Source organism: Mesoplodon mirus, assembly GCF_964341445.2.
Source record: "Mesoplodon mirus genome assembly, chromosome: X".
Taxonomy (NCBI): domain Eukaryota; kingdom Metazoa; phylum Chordata; class Mammalia; order Artiodactyla; family Ziphiidae; genus Mesoplodon; species Mesoplodon mirus.
The window spans coordinates 112114153-112136151 of record NC_138981.1 but is presented as its reverse complement, the minus strand read 5'-3'; the positions used below and the strand labels follow the sequence as shown (position 1 = coordinate 112136151).

At 39.1% G+C, this 21999-nt stretch overlaps 1 protein-coding gene across 19 annotated transcripts in view; it reads left to right on the top strand.

The window, feature by feature from the left end:
* ENOX2 (ecto-NOX disulfide-thiol exchanger 2) overlaps positions 1-21999 on the top strand; it is a 281454-nt gene that overhangs the window by 234852 nt on the left and 24603 nt on the right. For all 19 annotated transcript variants that reach the window (XM_082609143.1, XM_082609153.1, XM_082609141.1 and 16 more), the window contains 4 exons: positions 2533-2766; positions 5235-5447; positions 7204-7310; positions 17139-17253. In XM_082609143.1, coding sequence (XP_082465269.1) covers positions 2533-2766; positions 5235-5447; positions 7204-7310; positions 17139-17253 — 669 coding nt within the window. The remainder of the gene's footprint in view (positions 1-2532; positions 2767-5234; positions 5448-7203; positions 7311-17138; positions 17254-21999) is intronic.

Below are 21999 nucleotides of genomic sequence, written 5' to 3'. Positions count from 1 at the left end.
CAGTTCTCTCCCCAGGCAAACACTGATCTATTTTCTGTCAGATTAGTGTGCGTTTTCCAGATTTTCATATAAATGAAATCATATGTTTTGTATGCTCTTCCTTCCTTTGTATAGATCCAGATTTCCATTTGGTATCATTTTCCCTGTAATTGAATCTCCTTTAACATTTTCAGTAGTGCAAGTCTGCTCCTGATAAATTCTTTCAGCATTTGTATGTATCAAAAAATTTATTCCACTTTTTTTAAAAGGTATGTTCTCTGGGTATAGGATTCTAGGTTGACAGTTTTTTTTTTTTTTCTCTCTCTCAGATGTTGCTCCACTATCTTCTTACTTGCATTGTTTTCAACAAGAAATATGATGTTATCCTTATCTTTTTGTTTCTCTGTACATAAAATGTGTCTTTTGTCTATGGCAGCTTTTAAGATATTCTCTTTATTGCTGATGTTTAGAAATTTGATTATGATGTGCCTTGGTATAATTTTCTTCATGGTTTTCCACTTGGGGTTCATTGAAATTCTTAGATCTGAGTTTTCATCAAATTTGGACATTTTTCCTTCCTTATTTCTTCAAATATTTTTTCTATTCCCTCCCCTGTCTCCAATCATAGCTCCAATTAGGCATATATTGGACCCCTTGAAGTTGTCCTACATCTCACCAGTACTCTGTTCATTTTTTTAAGTCTTTTTTCTCTCTGTATTTCATTTTGAATAGTTTCTATTGCTATGTCTTCAAGTTCATTAATCTTTTCTTCTGTGATGTCTAATTTGTCATTGGTCCTGTCCAGTGAGTTTTTTTCAACTCAGACATTGTAGTTTAAATCTGTAAAAGTTTGATTTTGGTTCTTTTTTTTATGTCTTTTGTGTTTCTACTTAATATGTTTTGTCTTTTCTCTAGCTTCTTAAGCATATGAAATCCAACTATAATAGTTTTTATGTCCTTATCTATTAATTATATTATCTGCATCACTTCTGGGTCTGCTTTGTTGACTGATTTTTATCTTTATTATGATTTTCCTGCTTCTTTGCATATTGGGTAACTTTTTATTGGACACCAGACATTGTGAATTTTACCAGGTGACAGATATTTTTCATTCCTGTAAGTATTCTTGACCTTTGTTCTGGGATGCAGTTAAGTAACTTGAAAGTTTTTTTTATCTTTTTATGTCTTGTTTCTAAGTTTTGTTCAGCAGAACCAGAGCAGGGTTTAGTGTAGGGCTAATTTTTCCTCACTAAGGCAAAACTCTTTTGATTACTCTATCCAGTGCTCTCTGAATTATTAGATTTTCTCCTCTGGCTGGTGTGAAAAGGAAATAGTCCTAGCCCTGTATGAGCTCCAGGGATTATTACCTCTAATGCTCAGGTAATTCACACATAGATAGACATCAGTACTCAGCTACATAATAGTGGAGGACCCTCTGCAGATCTCTGAAGCTCTTTCTCTGTGTAGCTTTCTTCTTTCCAGTACTCTGCCATGCAAACTGTCTGCCATAGTCTCCCTGGATTCCCAGTTCAATCTCCTCAACTCAGGGAGATCACCATGCTTTGCCAGAGTTCCCCTCCCTGTGCTGAGGCCTGGAAACTCTCTCCAGGCAATAAGCCAGGGGAGTCTTAGTGATCTCTGTCTTCATTGCCTAATGTCCAATGTCTTAAAAACTATTGTTTCATACATGTTGTCCATATTTTTAGTTGTTTAAGGCAGGAGTTACCTTGCAAGCTTGCGCTTAGAATGAAATGAGATAAATGTGTGTGGAAGCAGCTAGCTCAGCTTCTGAAACTTAAAAGGTTAATAAAAACTTAATAATTTTTTTGATTTTTTTGTTGAGAGATTTAACTTGGGTGCTATAACTGACACCAAAAGTGGAGGTGTGGACTTGAATCCTGGTTTTCTGAATCCTAGTCCTATACCAGTATACTATAAGCATACTGCCACTTTTTTTAAGGATCCCAAATTATATGTCACCTGGATCACATACCACTCCCCATTATATCTATTCCACCCCCCCAAAATGGTTCCAAGTCACCAGATACACCTAGGAAGCAATTTGGGGGATTGAAATGTCGAGCTGATTTACATTTATCAAAATTTTATTGATTTTATTTAAATTTTATCTAAATTTTATCAACATTTAAATTTTACCAAAATTCTGAGTGGCGGGATGACTGACACTCTTGAAGTTATCCAAAGACACCACAATTTGAGACCACCTTTTGCATGCTTCCCAGCCCGTGGTGCCACATAAAGCTTATTCTTGATACAGTTACCCACAGAGCCTCCCTCTGTCACAGGTAAGGTGGCAGCTGGAGAAATGAAACTCCTATGAATAAGACTGACCCAACCATGGAATAATAAACTATTATCAGAGATAGAGACTATAATCCAAGTCTTTAATGTTCTTCTTGCTAGTAGTGGGGAGAGAATTTGGGGTTATGTGGTCCCTGGAAACTGCTGTGACTGCATCTGAAAAGCTACTTACAGTGGCTCACTCACTGGGCTGTTCTTGTTCTCTCCTCTCTCTCCCTCTTGTGCACTTAGGTTACCGCATTCGCCTGGGCTCTAGCACTGACAAAAAGGACACAGGTAGGCTTCATGTTGATTTTGCACAGGCTCGAGATGACCTGTATGAGTGGGAATGCAAACAGCGTATGCTTGCAAGAGAGGAACGCCACCGTAGAAGGATGGAAGAAGAAAGGTTGCGCCCACCATCCCCACCTCCAGTGGTCCACTATTCAGATCATGAATGCAGCATTGTTGCTGAAAAACTAAAAGGTATACAAAACACTTGAGCTTTGTGATTAAAAGAACTCTTTTCTTTGGAGAAATGTAATAAATATATTTGTATTGTTGACAGTTATCCTTGAATTTCCCACTGAGGGATTCTAAGCATTTCTTGTGTTGAAGCCTTGCAGTTAGAAAGGTGTACCTAGTAATTCAAGAGCCAAAAAATTTGTCCCTCCCACCTGTGTCTGTGATCCTTCACTGTCTCAAGTTACTTTTTTTCTCTCCATACATCAGGTGACTAGAAAGAAACAATTTTTTCCCACTTTTCCACATGAGAGAATTTTAGCTGTGATCCATGACTTGGGACCTGTAAGCACCTCCACCCCCCTTCATTGTGGATAGCAAGTTAGTTTTGAATTCTAAGTCAGAATAAATCAGAAAAATAGAACTTGATGTGACCTCAGAAAACTCTGATAAAATTCCATTTTATAGATGAGAAAATGGAGGGCCAGAGAGTAGTTACAGTATACATTCTTCTTAGATTACTCAAAGGCGTAGCTACTACCAACTAAAAGAGGACTCCTTTAATCACACATTTATTTCACACAGTAACTACAGAGACTTCCAGACATTGCTAAATCAGACTGCTTTCCCTTTAGTTTTGATTCCTGTTCCCCTTGCTTGACTCTCAGAGCCATTTTGCTGATTTAACCTTAATTGCCTTGCCTGGCCTCCTGTGTTAGTAGCTCAAATCCAGTTTTTTCATTCTATGAGTATGGTTGATTTTACTGGATGAGTGCTGCTGTCCCACTGATCTTATTGGTGACACCAACCCAGCTCTAACAGTATGAATTTTCCTTGCTTCTTGTGCTCTAGGCTCAGCAAGATGCTGCTAATTCCCCTTTGGAAATAGGTCTCATTCACCAAACTTGTTTGCACCTTATAGCCTAAGGGTTTCACACGTTAAAGAAATCCTTTGTTTGGATTGATTTGTCTTCCTATAAGAGAAAAGCAGAAAACATAGAGTCCAGAGTAGAGACACAGAAATAATGGTACACTTTGAAAAGCTGGAAAGGCTGAAAGCATTGGTAAGATGCCAGGTCCAAGACTTAACTGTTCACATAAGACCAAACAGCTCAGTTTGAATTTTTATTAAAAAAATGAACTCGCTGGTTGTGTGGAACTCAAGCAAAAAGTAAGCATCAATGAATCAACTAAACATCAATAATTTTTTTAAAACTGAGCATCAACATAAAGATTGTATGTAAGTAACGAAATGAAAACTGCTATAACGGTGAGGCTGACCTCTCATTACACATCTGCACTTAAAAAGGCAAGTGGTAAGAAGTCCACATTACAGTGAGAGATGGTTCCACTGGACATAAGGGTTCCTGGCTAGAGAGGGATGTGGAGTCCTACAGTGGGCCTTCAATGGGATGCTAATGGACTCTCCCTCTCAGGAGTCTTAAACAGCAGAATATGTAAGTGGCTATCTCAGAAAGCTGAACCAGAGGCTTTGGAAGCTGAACCAGAGACTACTATTTTAACATCAGAGAGTAACTCCTAACTAGCTGTAGAAATCTACTTGGAGGGTTCCTCAGGCAAGAGAAACAGGACGTGGCCAAATGTAGAAATAGAATGAATTACATCAAAATAGATTGTGACTGGGACTGAGTGGAAGGCCTGGGGCTGGATTGGATTGGATGCAGGAGTGATGTTACAAAAAGTCAAAGATGTAAGTGTTTATACCTAAAGAATTGCCATTTAGCTGTTTCTTTTTTTTTTTTTTTTTTTTTTTTTCCGGTACGTGGGCCTCTCACTGTTGTGGCCTCTCCTGTTGCGGAGCACAGGCTCCGGACGTACAGGCCCAGCGGCCATGGCTCACGGGACCAGCCACTCTGCGGCATGTGAGATCTTCCCGGACCGGGGCACGAACCCACGTCCCCTGCATCGGCAGGCGGACTCTCAACCACTGTGCCACCAGGGAAGCCCCTAACTCTTTCTTAAGGCTCCCTCCAAAGGTTTAATTCCATGGATCCAGGATAAAGTTACTGTCAAATGCAAGTTAAGCTCAAGACTCAAGTTTACTTGTGCTTATTAAAAAATAAGATTATAGAATTCTGAAGTTCTCTCACTGCTAATTTATATATTACACACATGCACACACACACACACACACACACACACATACACACAGAGGTTAAGAAATTTGCAATATGTGAAAACTATGTCAGTAAAGAAAACTTTAAGAAAAGAAGAAATACTCTTGTTCTGAAAATTCTTCATAGATTACAACCAATCTGACTACTTTTGGAATCTTTCATTCTTTCAGTCTCTCTGCCCACCTGCTGCCTGTGTGTGCACACGTGTGCATGTATGGTTCCTCACCCTCTGCAATTAATTCATTTCACAACCTTTGCCAAAAAGCCGTGGTGGCCTCCTTGCCAGCATGTTGGGAAAATAGATGGAGATTTGGTTACTTTTGATGACTCTAAAAATAAATTCTCTTTTTTCAGATGATTCCAAATTCTCAGAAGCCGTGCAGACCTTGCTCACCTGGATTGAGCGAGGAGAGGTGAACCGTCGCAGCGCTAACAACTTCTACTCCATGATCCAGTCGGCCAACAGCCACGTCCGCCGCCTGGTGAATGAGAAAGCTGCCCATGAGAAAGACATGGAAGAAGCAAAGGAGAAGTTTAAGCAGGCCCTTTCTGGAATTCTCATTCAATGTGAGTGGAAGTCATAGTTCTGCCAGAAGGGTGAGAGGGCACTTCACTTAGTCATCACTCTCTCTACACAGGAGCCAGGGCTCCAGAGCCATCCTGTGTCAAGAAGGAACGCCCTCTTCATCACTGCCTTGTGCTCTTCTTATATTGCCAAATGCCCGAGCTCCGGTTTCATGGGAATCATGTGCGCACCCCCTATGTTCATTTTCTGTGGTATATCTACTTCAGCTCCTTAGAAACACTGACACTTAGACCACAATCCTGTGATTTTACTTTCGCTTGTTCTCAAAGTAAGTTACAAGCAGCCTCAGGCTCCAGTGGAAAATTCGGTATTTCACTGCTGAAGTTAGAATGTAGCATCAGGATTTGTAAGCTTCTTTGCTTCAGATTTGCATCATTATGCTTTTCAGGTATTCCATTTTAGGGATAAATGTAATTATATTTCCCAAGGTAATTGAATAAAAGCCAAATCTGCTACTTCTACCTTTTGTTTTTAGTTTCCTTTCTTCAACATTTCCTTTACTGGATGTCAGTGGACACTGAGAGGGAATGGGAAGCCACTGAAATAGCCATTTTCAAAAATTAGTACCACTCCAAACCTATCCAGGTTCTCTTAAATGAGCAGAAAAATTCTCAAATAATGTTTTTAGTTCACCTTATTATAAAATTATGAACTCTTATCTTTTGAGTAAGAAACTGTATTCACGTTAGGAACAAAGGTACAGTTTTATGACTTTGCTTTTAAACAGTTATGGCCCACTCTTCTCATACCTGACTTCCCATACTTGACTGATACATAAATGGGATTAAGGAGGAGTTGTTTCATTTTCCATTTCTATTTTGAAATTATCTATGGGCATGGAATCCAGGAGGAGAAAGCATATGTTTTTAGGGCTTCAGAATAAATAGAAAAAGAGAGCAGCAAGCATCATGGGAATAGAAATCCTTAAATCATTAGTAGACAGGGTACAAACAGGGCTGTAAAGAAAGAAATAACACCTCTGAATTTTCTTACTGTGAACACCTAGCCAGGCAGAGGATCTTGTCCTTTTTTTCTTTTCCCAGAAAAAAGTCATGACTAAGTTTTCCTTCTCTTGAACTGATTGTGATAAAGCCCCCGAATATTTGTACACATTTCCTCATTTGACATTTTAAGCGACCCTGAAAAAATACCCCCTAGGACTGTGCTTACACACTATTCTTCCATAAAACTTGTGTTTCTCCAGTCAACAAGCCTACCTAGGTAGACTTAACATAGATCCCATCCATTTTAGGTTTTGATTTGTTGCTTCTGGTTAAACATACCTCAGAATAATAAAAAGATGGATTCCATTGAAATGAAGCATCCAGGATCATTCTGAAAGGCTAGTTTAAGAAGCCAGTGGTCAAAAGGAGCTGGTACAGTTCACCACTTGATGTCCTGTTGTGCAGGGTCAATAGTGCTAAATCACATTCACCATGACTCTTGCCTCTCCTGCCTGAATGAATACAGACTGCCTGTATGAAAAAACTTTAGTCACCATTTCACCCTAAACCTTCTAGAATTCATTTTTTTCTTTTTGTATATTGATATCTTTGCCTTTGCATCCCCTTTAAACTCATGGTATGCCAACACACATAGCCTTTTTTTTTTTTTTAGCACAGCTCTAGTCCAGTAGTGTCATAGGAGACACACTAAGCCTAATGCTTCTCATTTCTTTTCTCCTCTCTTTTGCCATCCCTGGATGATGCTGATTCAACTGTTGATCTGATGCTACAGTTGAGCAGATAGTAGCTGTGTACCATTCTGCCTCCAAACAAAAGGCTTGGGACCACTTCACAAAAGCCCAGCGTAAAAACATCAGCGTTTGGTGTAAACAAGCTGAGGTTAGTAACTTTTTACTCTGGTAGCCCCTCAGGGGGACAGTTTCTTTCTTTAACAAGTTATTGATTTGGAGTTTAGCTAGAATTAAATAGTGCCAAGCTCCCATGGCCACAACAAGGCCCTAATGAAACACTGAGACATGTTCTATAGCCTGTCATTGTGTCCAGACCACCTGCTGCCAAAAGGGTAATAAATGTGCACATGTTGTCTTGAATGCATTCTGCTGGGTGGAAACCTTAGTAGTGAAAATGTAGCTGCGATAATTAATAAGTTTACTTCCCTAAGCTAGCTAGTCTTGGGTACAACAATAATTACTGACCTGTGCATCTAGTGTTAGTAATATTAGGGCTGTCTTACATTTATTAGAGCATCTTGACAGTTGAGGCTGAAAGCTGCCTGGTGTTACATTGGAGCACTGAAATTTCTGAGCTTCTTTTATCAAACCCGCTCAGCCACCTTTATAGGTGGCAGCTTTAAAGGTAACAGAGGACTCTGATTTCAAATTAAGATTGACACACACCTCTCTGCTTGTGCTCAAGTGACATTTTTAGCATAACACTAGAACATATCTGATGTGATTAGGTTACGGTTCTAAATCTGAGATTAAAAACTGAGATGGGAGGTTTGTTTACACCAATGTGCCTTTGGAATGGTGTTACATAGTCCTCAAGTTTTTCTGTTCCTATGTGTAGCTTCCTTACCCAGCCAGCCCTGACACTTTCCATCTATGTATGCGGCAACTCTTTCAACTTCATTTCTGAGTCCTCTTTGCCAGTCTAGTAGCAGTCCCATTATATCTATCAATGCAGGTTGTCATATTCCTTAATAGTTAAATAGCACTTGTATGGAACTTACATATTATAAGGCACTTTCACATTGGTTAGCTCACCTACGTGAGCCCCTCAATAGATGTGGTGTAGTGGAAAGAACCTTGGACTTGGAGTTGACGTGAATCCAAATCTCAGCTCTGACACGTTATAGCTGCGTGACTTTGAGCAAGTTAGTCAGCCTTTCTCAGTCCTTATTTCTTCACCTGGATTAAATGAGATAAGAGATATGTAGACAGTATGAAAATATAAATGCTATATAAATGAGAACTAGTATTATTTCAATTTATCATTAACAACTCCATAAGGAATAATAAGTAAGTAGAGTGTCCGTTTTTTACATGTGAGGAAACTGAGACATAGAAATGTTAAGCGATGTGGGCTTCCCTGGTGGCGCAGTGGTTGAGAATCCGCCTGCCAATGCAGGGGACACGGGTTTGAACCCTGGTCTGGGAGGATCCCACATGCTGTGGAGCAGCTGGGCCCGTGCGCCACAACTGCTGAGGCCCATGGGCCTAGAGCCCGTGCTCCGCAATGGGAGAGGCCACCATAGTGAGAAGCCTGTGCACCGCAACAAAGAGCCCCCACTCTCTGCAACTAGAGAAAGCCCATATGCAGCAACGAAGACTCAACGCAGCCAAAAATAAAATTCAAAAAAATGTAAAAAAATTTTAAAAAAAGAAATGTTAAGCGATGTGCACACAATTACACAGCTAGTAAGTGGTCAATTCAGGCCTAGAAATTCTTCTTCTTCACTCTGTGCGCTGGTATAAACTGACTTGTGGTCTTGAGTCAGTCATTTAATCTTTGTGAACCTCAGTTACCTAATCTATAAAATGAAGATAATAATCTATTCCTCTGTCTTTCATGAGAATACAAGACATAGTTTGTGTGGCAACAATTTGAGAACCGTGAAGAGAGATTAGAGGAAGATAAGCCCACATCTGTTCATAAACCAACAGTCTCAGCCATCAGTTCTGACTCGGCAAAGGGATCTATGAGTCACTAGGGAGAAATCCTTGAAGACATCAGCCCAGCGGAGGGTAGGGTCATAAAAAGCCAGTAAAGTTTTTAATTGTTAAGAAAATAATAATTAGGATCAAAAAAGGAACCGATTATCTTAGTGTAGCACAAAATGATTTTAGAATGCTAGGGCTACCTCATGTTGTTGAGCCCAACGAACAAAATTCAGCATTTCAATTCAGACGTTTACTGAACAGTTTCTCTGTCTCAGGTATCATGACAGGCAATGCAGGATGAGATGGTCTTTGCCCTCAGGGAGCTAAAAATGTAACAAAAGTGATCAAGGGGAGGGTTGGAGATAGCACTTAAATTTATTTATTTGTTTTTAAAATTTTTATTGGGGAATAGTTGATTTACAATGTTGTGATAGTTTCAGGTGTACAGCAAAGTGAATCTGCTATACATATACATATATCCACTCTTTTTTTTAGATTCTTTGTCCATATAGGCCATTACAGAGTACTGAATAGAGTTCCCTGTGCTATACAGTAGGTCCTTATTAGTTATCTATTTTACATATAGTAGTGTGTATGTGTCAATCCCAATCTTCCAGTTTATCCCTCCCCCTCCTTTAACCCCCTGGTAGCCGTAAGTTTATTTTCTACATCTGTAACTCTATTTCTGTTTTGTAGATAAGTTCATTTTTTTGATTCCACATATAAGCAATATCATATGATATTTGTCTTTCTCTGTCTGACTTACTTCACTCAGTACGACAATCTCTATGTCCATCCACGTTGCTGGAAATGAGATTATTTCATTCTTTTTTATGACTGAGTAATATTCCATTGTATATATGTACCACATCTTTATCCACTCCTCTGTTGGTGGACATTTAGGTTGCTTCCATGTCTTAGCTATTGTAAACAGTGCTGCAATGAACATTGGGGTGCATGTATCATTTGGGGGGTTTTTTGGGGGGGTTTTTTGGTTTGGTTTTTTTTTTGCGGTACGTGGGCCTCTCACTGTTGTGGCCTCTCCCGTTGCGGAGCACAGGCTCCGGACACACAGGCTCAGCGGCCATGGCTCACGGGCCCACCCGCTCCGCGGCATGTGGGATCTTCCCAGACTGGGGCACGAACCTGTGTCCCCTGCATCGGCAGGTGGCCTCTCAGCCACTGCGCCACCAGGGAAGCCCAGCATGTATCATTTTGGATTATAGTTTTCTCCAGATATATGCCCAAGAGTGGGATTGCTGCATCACATGGTAGCTCTATTTTTAGTTTTTTAAGGAACCTCCATACTGTTCTCCACGGTGCCTGTACCAGTTTACATTCCCACCAACAGTGTAAGAGGGTTCCTTTTTCTCCACACCCCCTCCCGCATTTATTGTTTGTAGATTTTCTGATGATGGCCATTCTGACTGGTGTGAGGTGATACCTCATTGTAGTTTTGATTTGCATTTCTGTAAAAATTAGTGATATTGAGTATCTTTTCACATAGCACCTAAATTTAAAATATCCAAAATCCTTAATTTAGTTTGAATAATTCAGAAAAATAAAAGTTGAGAGAAAAATGCTTAATATGCCTTCCAATTGTAGAAAAGCAGTATTAGTCTCTACCTTCCCTTCAAAGCACACATGTATCCATTTTAGGGGGTGGGAGAGGCTGTTTGAAGTGCCCCACCCATTACAGAAAGCCCTGCTGATACAGTATTTCCTTTTTCATGGGAGGAGTGGAGCCTCTGGTGCGAGAACTGACTTGTCTAGGCCACAACCCTTTTGTAAGCGAATTTGCAATAAAATAGTCTCCATTAATATTATTCATCAAGGCTCTCTGTAGTTATAGCAAGCCTACCTATCTGGTGGATATATGTTTGAGTTTAATTACTTCCTCAGTAAAGATAGCTATGCCAGTAAGCCAGACATTTCTCTGGGGCTGTGGAGAGCTGAGAGCTGTACACCCTGTCACCTAATATTGTAGCAGAGCTTCCTTGGCACAGTGATGGGGATAAAGCACACGGCCAGCATGACTTACTACATGTTTTGTGATATGCCTTGTAGACTTTGTAGGGACCCAGAAAAATGCTTCCTGCCTGTTGGATTGGACTAAATTAGGGTCTACCCTGAATACCTTAATCTTTATAAGTAAAACTACTGACAGTGGAACATAGCTCATGACCTTTCTTTGCCATTGCATTCCCTAAACCTAAAAGATTTCGTCTACTCTATATTGGCACCTCTTTAAATCGTGGCTTTAAGTTTTTTTTAACCTCTGCATACTTTCACTTGATGACAGGCAACTCTGAGGACTAAAAGGAGGTATCCTGTAGAAAGTGACAAAACTGTCCTCTTAAATTGGGACTGCCTCTTAGCACCCCACTGAGAATCAGAGCATCTCAGTGACCTAATCAACTAAACTGACTTTTTCTTGACCTAGGCATCAAAGCTACAATTCCTAAGTTAGGGGTTTCATCAAGGTAGAAGGGTCTGACATTGAACCTTTCTTACCAGTTGCCTCGGGGAATAAGCCAGCTGGTGACCTCCTCGCATCACAAAGTACCTGTTATTTGTCTCATTGTCATCCTGCTTCCAGCAGCAGACACTGTCTCACTCTGGTGAGAGAGAAGTTATGAAGTAAGAAGAAAAAGTCCCCACCTTCAGGGAGCTAAGGCACTCACCCTGGTAGCATCTGCCAAGCAGACTAGTTTGATAATGAGTCTTTTTCATTGGTTTACTTTCCTGATTTACATGTGTGTGAGGCTCCTACTGATACCATTTGAAAGGGTAATAAAAATAAGAGAAGGCTGAAGTCCCTTCCCTTACTAAAAGTTAGCATCTACAGTGACTTTACTGACAGTGCTGTGTGTTGTGGGAACTCTTTTTCTATAGAATCATTCAAAACCTGTGTGTTTCTCTTACCATGATCCTGGCCTAGATTACAAGTTAAACTTTGGATGGCATATAAGAAACTAGAACCATAGCAGTAGGCACCAAGAAACTCCCTTGCATTCTCCCTAACGTGAGCTTTTGATACCATTGGACCAGAAGAAAGGGTAGATGGTGATTACGTACTAGCATTCTCGTGAAATGAAATACTGTGATTGCTAAAATAACTTTCTAGATTTCCAGGCCTATCATTCCAAACCCCAAAGAACTGGTTGCAGATAGATGTTCAAGTTATCTGCATGCCCTCGTTTTAGGACCCATTTGCACTAACACTAGCTATTGGCTTTCAGCCATCAAACCCCATGCTAACAAAATTTGGATCAACCTAATTTGTATTTCCATTATGTAGCATATAATAGACATTGATTAAGAGCCTGTGTTTGTGCTTTGCTTCATTGGCTTGAATGATATCTCAGAATCAAATTTCTGTGTAAGTGTAGGAGCTATCTCCCTATCCTCTGCTCCTTTCCATTCCTTCATCTGGCCCATTCCCCACCAAGTATCCTGTTAATTTTCAAAGTATGGGTAAGTACAATTTTGTTACACAATTCATAAGGAACTTTTCTTTTATTATAGTCATGTTTCTATCATAAAATATGAGTAAGATGAATTTAAGTCCACATAACTTTTTTGGAAACTATATAGTTAGATAATTAACGTTCAATAATTTATGATTTGCCTACTTTATGATAAATCAAAAATGTCAGCTGGTACGAAGATGATTCTTTTCAGCATTTTCCTCTGTCTAGGGTTTCAGTTTTATTCTATGTTGAAAGTGCTTTGTCCTCCATTATGGAGCAATATGTGCATTTCTAAGCTTCGCAAAAAGTTACCACTAGAATAGACTTAAAGCCATTATAATGTATTTTGAGAAGTCACTAACAGTTCACTGTTTAGATTAAATATCACAGGTCTACCGTGGGCAACAGTGTGGTATAAAAACTTTAGGAAGGCTATCTTACCTTTTTTGATGTACTCTATCAGTGACGTGACCCAGTCAATTTCAGGCAGAGAATTACAAATGAAAATTTCTGGAAAATGTTTTTCCATGTCATTGCCACTCTTTTAGCTTCAGCACTGGATCCAACTATCAGGATGGGCAAAGGGGCAGATCTGGGAGGCAGCTATTTCTCTTGCTGCCTGCACTTCAAAGTCCTCCTGTTGCCTGCTCCTGTGTCCAGGCTAGGTAGAATGCCTTCCTTAGGTAAATGCCACCTTTTAGCCCTTCACTCTGAAGGTATCTGTTAGGATTTGATTCCAAAAGTAGAGCTTTTTTGATCCACCAGAGAATATAGAAAATAGGCATCTTAGATATCAAGTGCTTTACTTTTCAAAGAATTAAAATCTCACTTGCTTTACTTAGAGGTAGTGTCATTTACTGAATGCTCACCTTAAGTTTATTGCAGTATAGTATCCTATAGCCTCTATTGTTCTCTGTGCCTTATCTCCATTCATGTGACTTAGTATCGATATTTACAGAAAAAGTAATGGTACGGACCTTAGTTTCTTTGTAGCTAAGAAGGATTGTCTAGTTAGAGGGCTCTAGGCTCTGCCACTTTGCCTTCCTGACTGAATACTTATAGCAAGCTTCTCCTTAGTTTTTCTTACCCTCATTTCATTATCAGCTAAAAGAACTGGTAACTCTTGTTTCTGAAGTATTTTGAGGCATTGAGGTAAAATTTGCCCATAGGTCCGTTATTTTTCTAGGGATTTTTTGAAGATGTGAAAGGTCTCTAGATAAGCTGTATTACTTAGTTATTGAACATTTTATAGTTCTAAGAAGAGATTACGCTTCCTTGCCCAGCTGGAAGCAGAAAAGATGCTTTGCGGATGCTGAGCAGCTACAGAGTGTGTCTTAGCTATCAGTTAGATCTTCCGGCCCTGGGACATTTCCCTAGAAGGAACACAATTTACTCTTCTGAGAAACACAATAACTTTTCCAGAGTTAGACAACATGTCTGTGAATTGAGAGTTGGTCTCTGCTTATACCCTCTGACAGTCTACATTTTTGTTAGGCAGCTAGGAGAGCCACGACTTTTCCTGATGAAGTAAGTTGTACAATATTTGAATATGCCAGTGTCAAACCTCATTATGATCACCTTTCCAGTAACAGCTCTTTGATAACTGAAATCCAGACTCCTGAGAAAGAATGAATTCTTAGAAATGGCAATTCCTTTATTGTTCTCTGTGCAGTAAGACATAGCAAATGTCTCTCTTGACACAGTCCTTTAAAGTTCATTTTTCTCAAACAAGTCATTATTTTCTTCTATTTTAAGTAATGCCTCTGCAGCACATTGAGGGATCCTATGGTAGTATTTCTATTTTCTATTTCTTCTATTTTTCCTTTACTTCTTAACTCTCAGTGATAACACTGAATAGCTCACTTTTTAATAGGTACTTTTATTTATGTTTAGTGTAAACTTGATATAGAAATCATTATTTTTCCTGATAAAAGGAATAAAAAAGGAGAATATTAGTTGAGATAGTGATTAACTGTAGCATTAATTATTAAGAAATCCATTTAAAATACTTATAATCTCCCTAAATGGAGGCAATTGTCACCAGACGGCTTTGCACATTTTTTGTATTATGGCCCAAGTGCAGCTAACCTAGGCAAGGAATTCTCAGCTCACTGCTGAGGAGCCTCTGACAGGCATCAAGTGGCCTTTAAATGATTGCAAGCTGTTCTAAAATGGAGTTCTCATGCTTGATTTTTTTTGAAAAAGTGACTTTTCCAGTGTGATCTCAATCATTTCCGATGTTCTTCATGCCTTTCTGCAGATCTGTGTTTACATCTGGTAGCATTTCCCTTCAGCCTGAAGAACTTTCTTCAGCTTTTCTTATAGTGCAAGTCTTCGGGTGACAAATACTCGCATTTACATTTGTCTGAAAATATATTTATCTCATCTCCATTCTTGAAAGAATTTTTCTCTGAATATAGAATTCTGAATAAATAGATATTTTTTATTTATTCTTGCACTTTAAAGAATTGTTTCCCTAACTTCTGGTCTTTATTGTTTCTGAAAGAAATCAAAGCATTCAAATTGTTTTTCCCCTGTTTATAATATGTTGGTTTTTTCTGGCTGCTTTTAAAAGTTTCTCTTTTTTCCCCCAGTTTTTTTGATATATAATTGATATACAGCACTGTATAAGTTTAAGGTGTACAGCATAATGACTTGACTTACATGTATTGTGAAATGATTGTCACAATAAATTTAGTTAACTAAAGAGTTAGAGTTTCTCTTTATGTTTCATTTTCAGCAGCTTGACTATGGTGTTCCTAGACATACTGTTTTTCCACACATATTCTGCTTGGGGTCCACTGAGTTCTTTGAATATATAGATTAATATATTTCATCAAATTTAAGAAATCCTCAACTATTTTTTCTTCAAATATTTTGAATCATTTAATCTCTCCTCTCTTTCTGTGATTCCAGTTAGTTTCTCTGTTCTTCAGATTTGATAAATTTGTATTGTTCTCTCTTTAAGCTTTCTCTGTATACTGTCATCTCTATTCTACTGTTAAGCTCATCCGAAGTTTCTATTTCTCTGCTAAGATTTCCTATCTTTTCATTCATTATTAACATATTTCCTTTACATCATTGAGATAGTTATGATAGCTGCTTTAACTCCTTGTTCTGCTCATTTCCATATCTAGTTCATTTCAAGCTTGGTTTCTGTTGATTGTCTTTTCTCTTGAAAATGGGTCATCTCAACCTAGTTCTTGTAGGTATGTCAATTAACTGGGGGCTTTACCTACTTATTGTGAATATTTTGCTTTTAAGTCTTTGGATTCTGTTATATTCTTTCAAAGAATGTTGATTTTGTTTTCTTTTGTTTTAATGGTCAATTTACTTCATTGAATTTAAGCTAGAAATTGTCTCTCTTAGATGGCAACTCAAATCTCAGTTCAGTTTTTTAGCCTTAACTGGGTTGTTTGGAATCTGCCATGTGCTTTCATGGTTCAAGGGTCATGCAGAAATTTGTACAGTTCTTTATTTTTTATTTATTTATTTTGTGGTACGCGGGCTTCTCACTGTTGTGGCCTCTCCCATTGCGGAGCTCAGGCTCTGGATGCGCAGGCTCAGTGGCCATGGCTCACGGGCCCAGCTGCTCCGCGGCATGTGGGATCTTCCCGGACCGGGGCACGAACCCATGTCCCCTGCATCGGCAGGCGGACTCTCAACCACTGCGCCACCAGGGAAGCCCTGTACAGTTCTTATACACAGAATTTGGATCCCTCTCTCTTTGACTATCTACTTTCTGGGATCCCCTCCTCACTTTCCATTGGCTTCCAGTGGTTGCCCTGAACTCTCTCCTTTATTTCTTTAGGATATGAAGACTTTGGATTTTCTATCTAAAATTTAGCCACCATATGAGGTGCTAGCTGTTGTCTGCTCTCAGACTAAAAGTCTCTTTAAAACTGGAAGACCCACACCCTTCTTCCACGTGTCAGCTCCTCTTCAGAATATGCCTGTTTTTGTTCATTCTCCAATGCCATCAAGTAGTTAGGGATTTGGTTTGGTTTGTTGTTTTGTTCACAGAATATAGATATTATCCATGGAAGGGTTGATCTGGTAGGAGTTCAGCCCTGACAGCTCATTTTTACTCTAACTACTAAACCTGCAAATGTTTGATTAAGAGTTCTGTTGAGTAAGACTGTAAAGGGAGAGAGAAGAGGATAGAAAGCAGCAAGATCAAAGGATTTGACATGGGAAGGTGAACATGGCAGAACCTTAAGGGAAAGTCCAGAAATCCATGTAAGAGGTGGAAGGTATTTCATGGTCAACGGTACTCTCTAAAATGGGAGGGATACAAGAATCATCGGCTGCTAGAGCTCTGGGTATGGAAAGAAAGCTTATGCAGGACAGAGTGTACAAAGTTTGCTTTGTGTATTGAGACTGTCCTCAGCCTCAACATGCCCCTTTGCCTTTGCCATTTCCTTTGCCTTTGCCTTTGCCTTTGCCTTAAGACTACTCTGAAGTTTTGTTATACGTTTAAAAAGACCCTGCTTTACCTAGTCCTCAATTCTGTTTATTTCCTCAACATTTTCAAGGCTTTCCCACCTAAAGAGCATACCTTTTAACCTTAGGAAATTCGCAACATACATAATGATGAATTAATGGGAATCAGGCGAGAAGAAGAAATGGAGATGTCTGATGATGAAATAGAAGAAACAACAGAAACAAAAGAAACTGAGGAATCAGGTAAAGATTATTCTGCTTTGCTTTATTTAACTAACACCTACTGGATGGGATGATATTTTAAAACCATTAACAACCGGTAAGGTATGGGCACAAACCCATCAGACTGGAAGCAGCTAGAGACAATTGGTAAGGCCATATAAGTACACACTGGCTGAATGTCAACCCTGTGGCTACAGGACTTACTGTGGTCTTAGTTTACTGCCATCTTTCATCATAGTACCTGACTAAAAGTGGACTTTCTCTTCCTAGGAGAATTGGACATTTAGGTGATATTGTTCTATATTTGGCTTGGACTTATTAATAATATGTTCTACAGTAGAAACCATAAGACAGTTTATGTATAAATAGGTAACTAGCCAAACTTTTAGGAAAAAAGTTCGATCCCTACATCACTTATACTTTACACCAAAATTAATAACAGATGGATTGAAGATTCAAATGACAAAATACATATATAGCAAAAGAAATGTTGGAAAATGTAGGAGATGGTTATATGATTTGGGATGAAGATCTCCAAAGATAGAAATCTTAAAGGATATTTTTGATAAATGTATCTGCATAAAAATTAAATATTTCTCTTTAAAAATCACAAAGTTAAAAGAGAACCTAGGGCTTCCCTGGTGGCTCAGTGGTTAAGAATCCTCCTGCCAATGCAGGAGACATGGGTTCGAGCCCTGGCCTGGGAAGATCCCACCTGCCCCGGAGCAACTAAGCCCATGCACCACAACTACTGAGCCTGAGCTCTAGAGCCCACGAGCCACAACTACTGAGCCCGCATGCCACAACTACTGAAGCCCGCATGCCTAGAGCCCGTGCTCTGCAACAAGAGAAGCCACACAATGAGAGGTCTGTGCACCACAAAGAAGAGTAGCCCCTACTCGCCGCAACTGGAGAAAACCCGCGCACAGCAACAAAGACCCAACACAGCCAAAAATAAAAACAAATAAATAAATAAATTTATTTTTAAAAAAAGAGAGAATCTACAAACTAAGTGGAAATATCTACAATATATGAGTCTACCTATCTGCTGCCTTCCGTTGTGGTTACCTGGAGGTTTATTAGGAACCAAATAGGGGTCTACAAACAGTTGTCTGGGTAAAGGCTTTTGCTCTTACCTAGTCTAGTCAGGACCTCACTGTGAGACGATAGCCATGGTATGGGTCCCCAGTGGAACTAAAATGGCAAACCTGTTGAACAGTATAACACACCACCCTTTAATTTCATAACAAATCATCTTGGAGGGGGGTTACCGTGGGAGAGATTAAAACATCAGCTAAAAGATGAGTGTTTTCAGGTAAACCATTCTATACAATCTTAGCAGTCAGTAAAGCACGGTGGACAAAAACACTAGACCTAAAGTCAGGACACCTGAGTTCTAGTCCAAGCTCTGCCTTTCTTGACATAGAAAGGACTTCTTCCTCAGTGAGCCTCAGCTTCCACACTTATAAGAAATACATTATAAAAACTGTCTAACAAAGATTTTGTAATGGTTAAGTGAATTCGTTCACTCCTTTAATAACTATTACATTCCCAGCCCTGTGCTAGACATTGGAGATATGGTAGTATACTGCCCCCACTGTGTGTGTGTGTGTCTGTGTGTGTGTCTGTGTGTCTGTGTGTCTGTGTCTCTGTGAGTGTCTGTGTGAGAGAGACAGATAGAAAACAGATTGATTATAATGCAAATCAGAATTTATTGGTTCCTGTACTTGCATATTGAAGTGAGCAGCTCTAGCCACTTGAGGGATCCCAGAATCTTCACTCCATGAACAAAAACTCTTAAGGAAGGAAAATCACCGAGTCAGGATTTTTTAAAAGCATTCATTAGCTGTTACATCTGAATTTCCTCTATTTTTGCCATATGTTAGATCCCTAAACATATAAACCTCCATATATATTAAATAAACCCTTTGTAATCAGTGAATAGTTAATATTTTCAGAACAGCAAACTAATAACTGCAGACACATACTATAAACTTATAGCCAAGATAAACAAAAAATTTAATAATAATTGAGCTATTCAAATTATTTAAGTGTTTAGCCAGGATATTTTATAGCTGATTAATCTTTGATTTGTAGGATTGTCTCCACCTCAGTATCTGCAGTATTGTATACAGTATAAATCCACTGTTACCCTGAAATGAATGCAACCGTAATTTTGAGCATCCACTTGATAAGTTGCTGAGTTTGAGGAATTATTGGGGGAGGAGAGGGGTATATGGGAGATTCAGATTGAATGTACTTACTAGGGTTATATAATTGCATTTTGCTTCTGTATCTCTTTTGAGTTAAAAGCTGTATTGGCTACTGCACAGAATCTTATTTGTTTAGAGACTGGAAACTCCCTGACAGATCATCTTATAGCTATTTTCTTTCCTGTTCCACATGCCAGGATGCTGCTTTGTCAAATAAAGCTATGTACAATGGACTTAATGGAGCTTACCAAATAGCTTTTCTCCCAGAAGGTTTCAATTCATTTTAATTCAAGGACTTCTGTGCATTTTTCTTCCCCTTGATCGTATCTAATTTTGTTATTGCATGTCTGTAGTACTCAACTGCAGAAATCCTGCTCAGTGTGAGCCGGTGAGCAGGTCCTCAGTTTTTATCTAAATCAGCTACATGTTTTAGTTATCACTTGGTTCCAATGAAAAGCTTAAGCAACTAGATATCAAAGGTTTTTTTTCTCTGTCTCCATGCTACCAAATTTGAATTTCAGGAGCCTATAGCATGTTTTTGAGTAAATATACTTCCCAGTCTGAGTCAAAGCTAGCAGTCTGTTACCTTTCCTTGAAGTGCCACAAAATTTCTGTTCTGTGAGATTCTCTATGGTAGCTAGCCCATATTTGTGATTCAGAACTGGAAATACTCTTGCCATGGAAGAAAAGACCGCTGTGCTCAAAGCAATGTGTTGAAGAGGGAGAATCACATCAAAGCAAATCATGATAGTGTGAAACTACTTCATTCTATTGTTAACCATGATGGAAAGTACATGTACCCAGTAAACATAAGGATAGCTGTTCCCTTTCAGCATCTATCTTCTGCCTTCTTCACTTAAATTGGTGGTTTTCAGATTTGGTATGTATATATATATATATAAGAATCATTGGGTTACTTTTTAAAATTCAGATTTCTGTGCTATAGAGTCTGCTTCAATAGGCCTGTAATAGGGTTTGGGAATCTAAATTTTATCAGCCATCCTAAATGAATTATATGATCGTGGTCCAGGGAGCACATTTGGTAAACATTGACTTAGACTAATTCTCCACTGTTCTAGCCAAAGTTTTCTCTTCCACTGGTATCCAACCTCCTTCCTTCTCTCCTCCTACCTCCCATTATTCCCACTTTAGGAGTTTGATCAGTTAGTTAACAAGCATTATATCCTATCAGCTGATAGAAATAAAGATATAATATATGTAAATATACATAAAATGTAAGAAATACCACTTGGTGCTAACCTGGAAGGTACTGATTAGAATGCAGCCAGGGCAAGAGATAGTGTGGGCCAGAGTAGTCGCAGTCAGTGAAAATTGATCAAGGCCTTGAAAGATGAACAGGTTTGGATGAAAGCCAAGAAAGTAAGAAAGCATCTTGATGCAGAGAGGGAGAAGGAGCAGGGCTCAAAGAGGGAAATAAGAATGATGTGATTAGGGGTATAAAAGATTGAGTGGGCAAGATGAGCCTAGACCTTAGGGGACATGAATGCCAAGCTTAGACTTAGCATAGTAGGCAATATGTCACTATAAGCATGTCTTTCAACCATGGCACTTTTATGATAAAAGCAACATGAATTGTATATTTTAGGAGATAAGTTTGGATTGATAGAGACAAACCAGAGACTTTTATAGGAATTGAGATATAAAATGATGACGATTGGGACTAGTGAAGGCAACAGGAAATGAGAAAAATGATAGAAGAAAAAGAGGTAACAGAGAGTCTGACATTAAAGATGCTAGGAGTCATTTTGGTGGAATAAACTAAAGTCTTTGGTGCTAGATTGAATATAAATGATGAAGAAAGCAAAGGATTCAGAATGAGCCTAGGTTTTCTAATCTGGGAGAATGTAAGGTTGGTGATTTTATTAGTTTGCTAGGGCTGCTATAACAAGAACCACAAACTGAGTTGCTTAAACAACAGAAGTCTATCGTCTCACAGTTCTGGAGGCTAGAAATCTGAGATCAAGGCTCTGGCAGGGTTGGTTCCTTCTGAGGGCTCTGAGGGAGAATCTGTTCCAGACCTCTCTCCAGCTTCTGGTGGTTTGCTGGCCATCTTTGGCATTCCTTGGCTTGAAGATGCATCACCCCGATCTCTGTCTTCCTGTTCACGTGACATTTTCCCTGTGTGCATGTCTGTCTCTGTGTCCAAATTTCCCCTTTCCATAAGGACACCAGTCATAGAAATCTATAAGCCCACCCCAGTTACCTCATTTTAACTTGATTACCTCTGTAAAGATCATATTTCCAAATAAGGTCACATTCTGAGGGCTGCAAAGTATCTTTTTTAGGAAGACAGATTCAACCCATAACAGTAGAACTGATAGAAATGGACTGATGGATGGGACTGATTTGCAGAATATAATGAGATCAGCTTCAGACAGTAGGTAGTTAGGAAATAGATATAAGGGATTTGTATACAAATCAGGGTTGAAGAAAGTAGAAGGCATAGAAGATAGTAGTACAGAGGTGTTCATCTATACTCTGTTAGGAGTCAAAAAGGGAATAAACTACAAATATTTCCATAAATTTGGAGTAT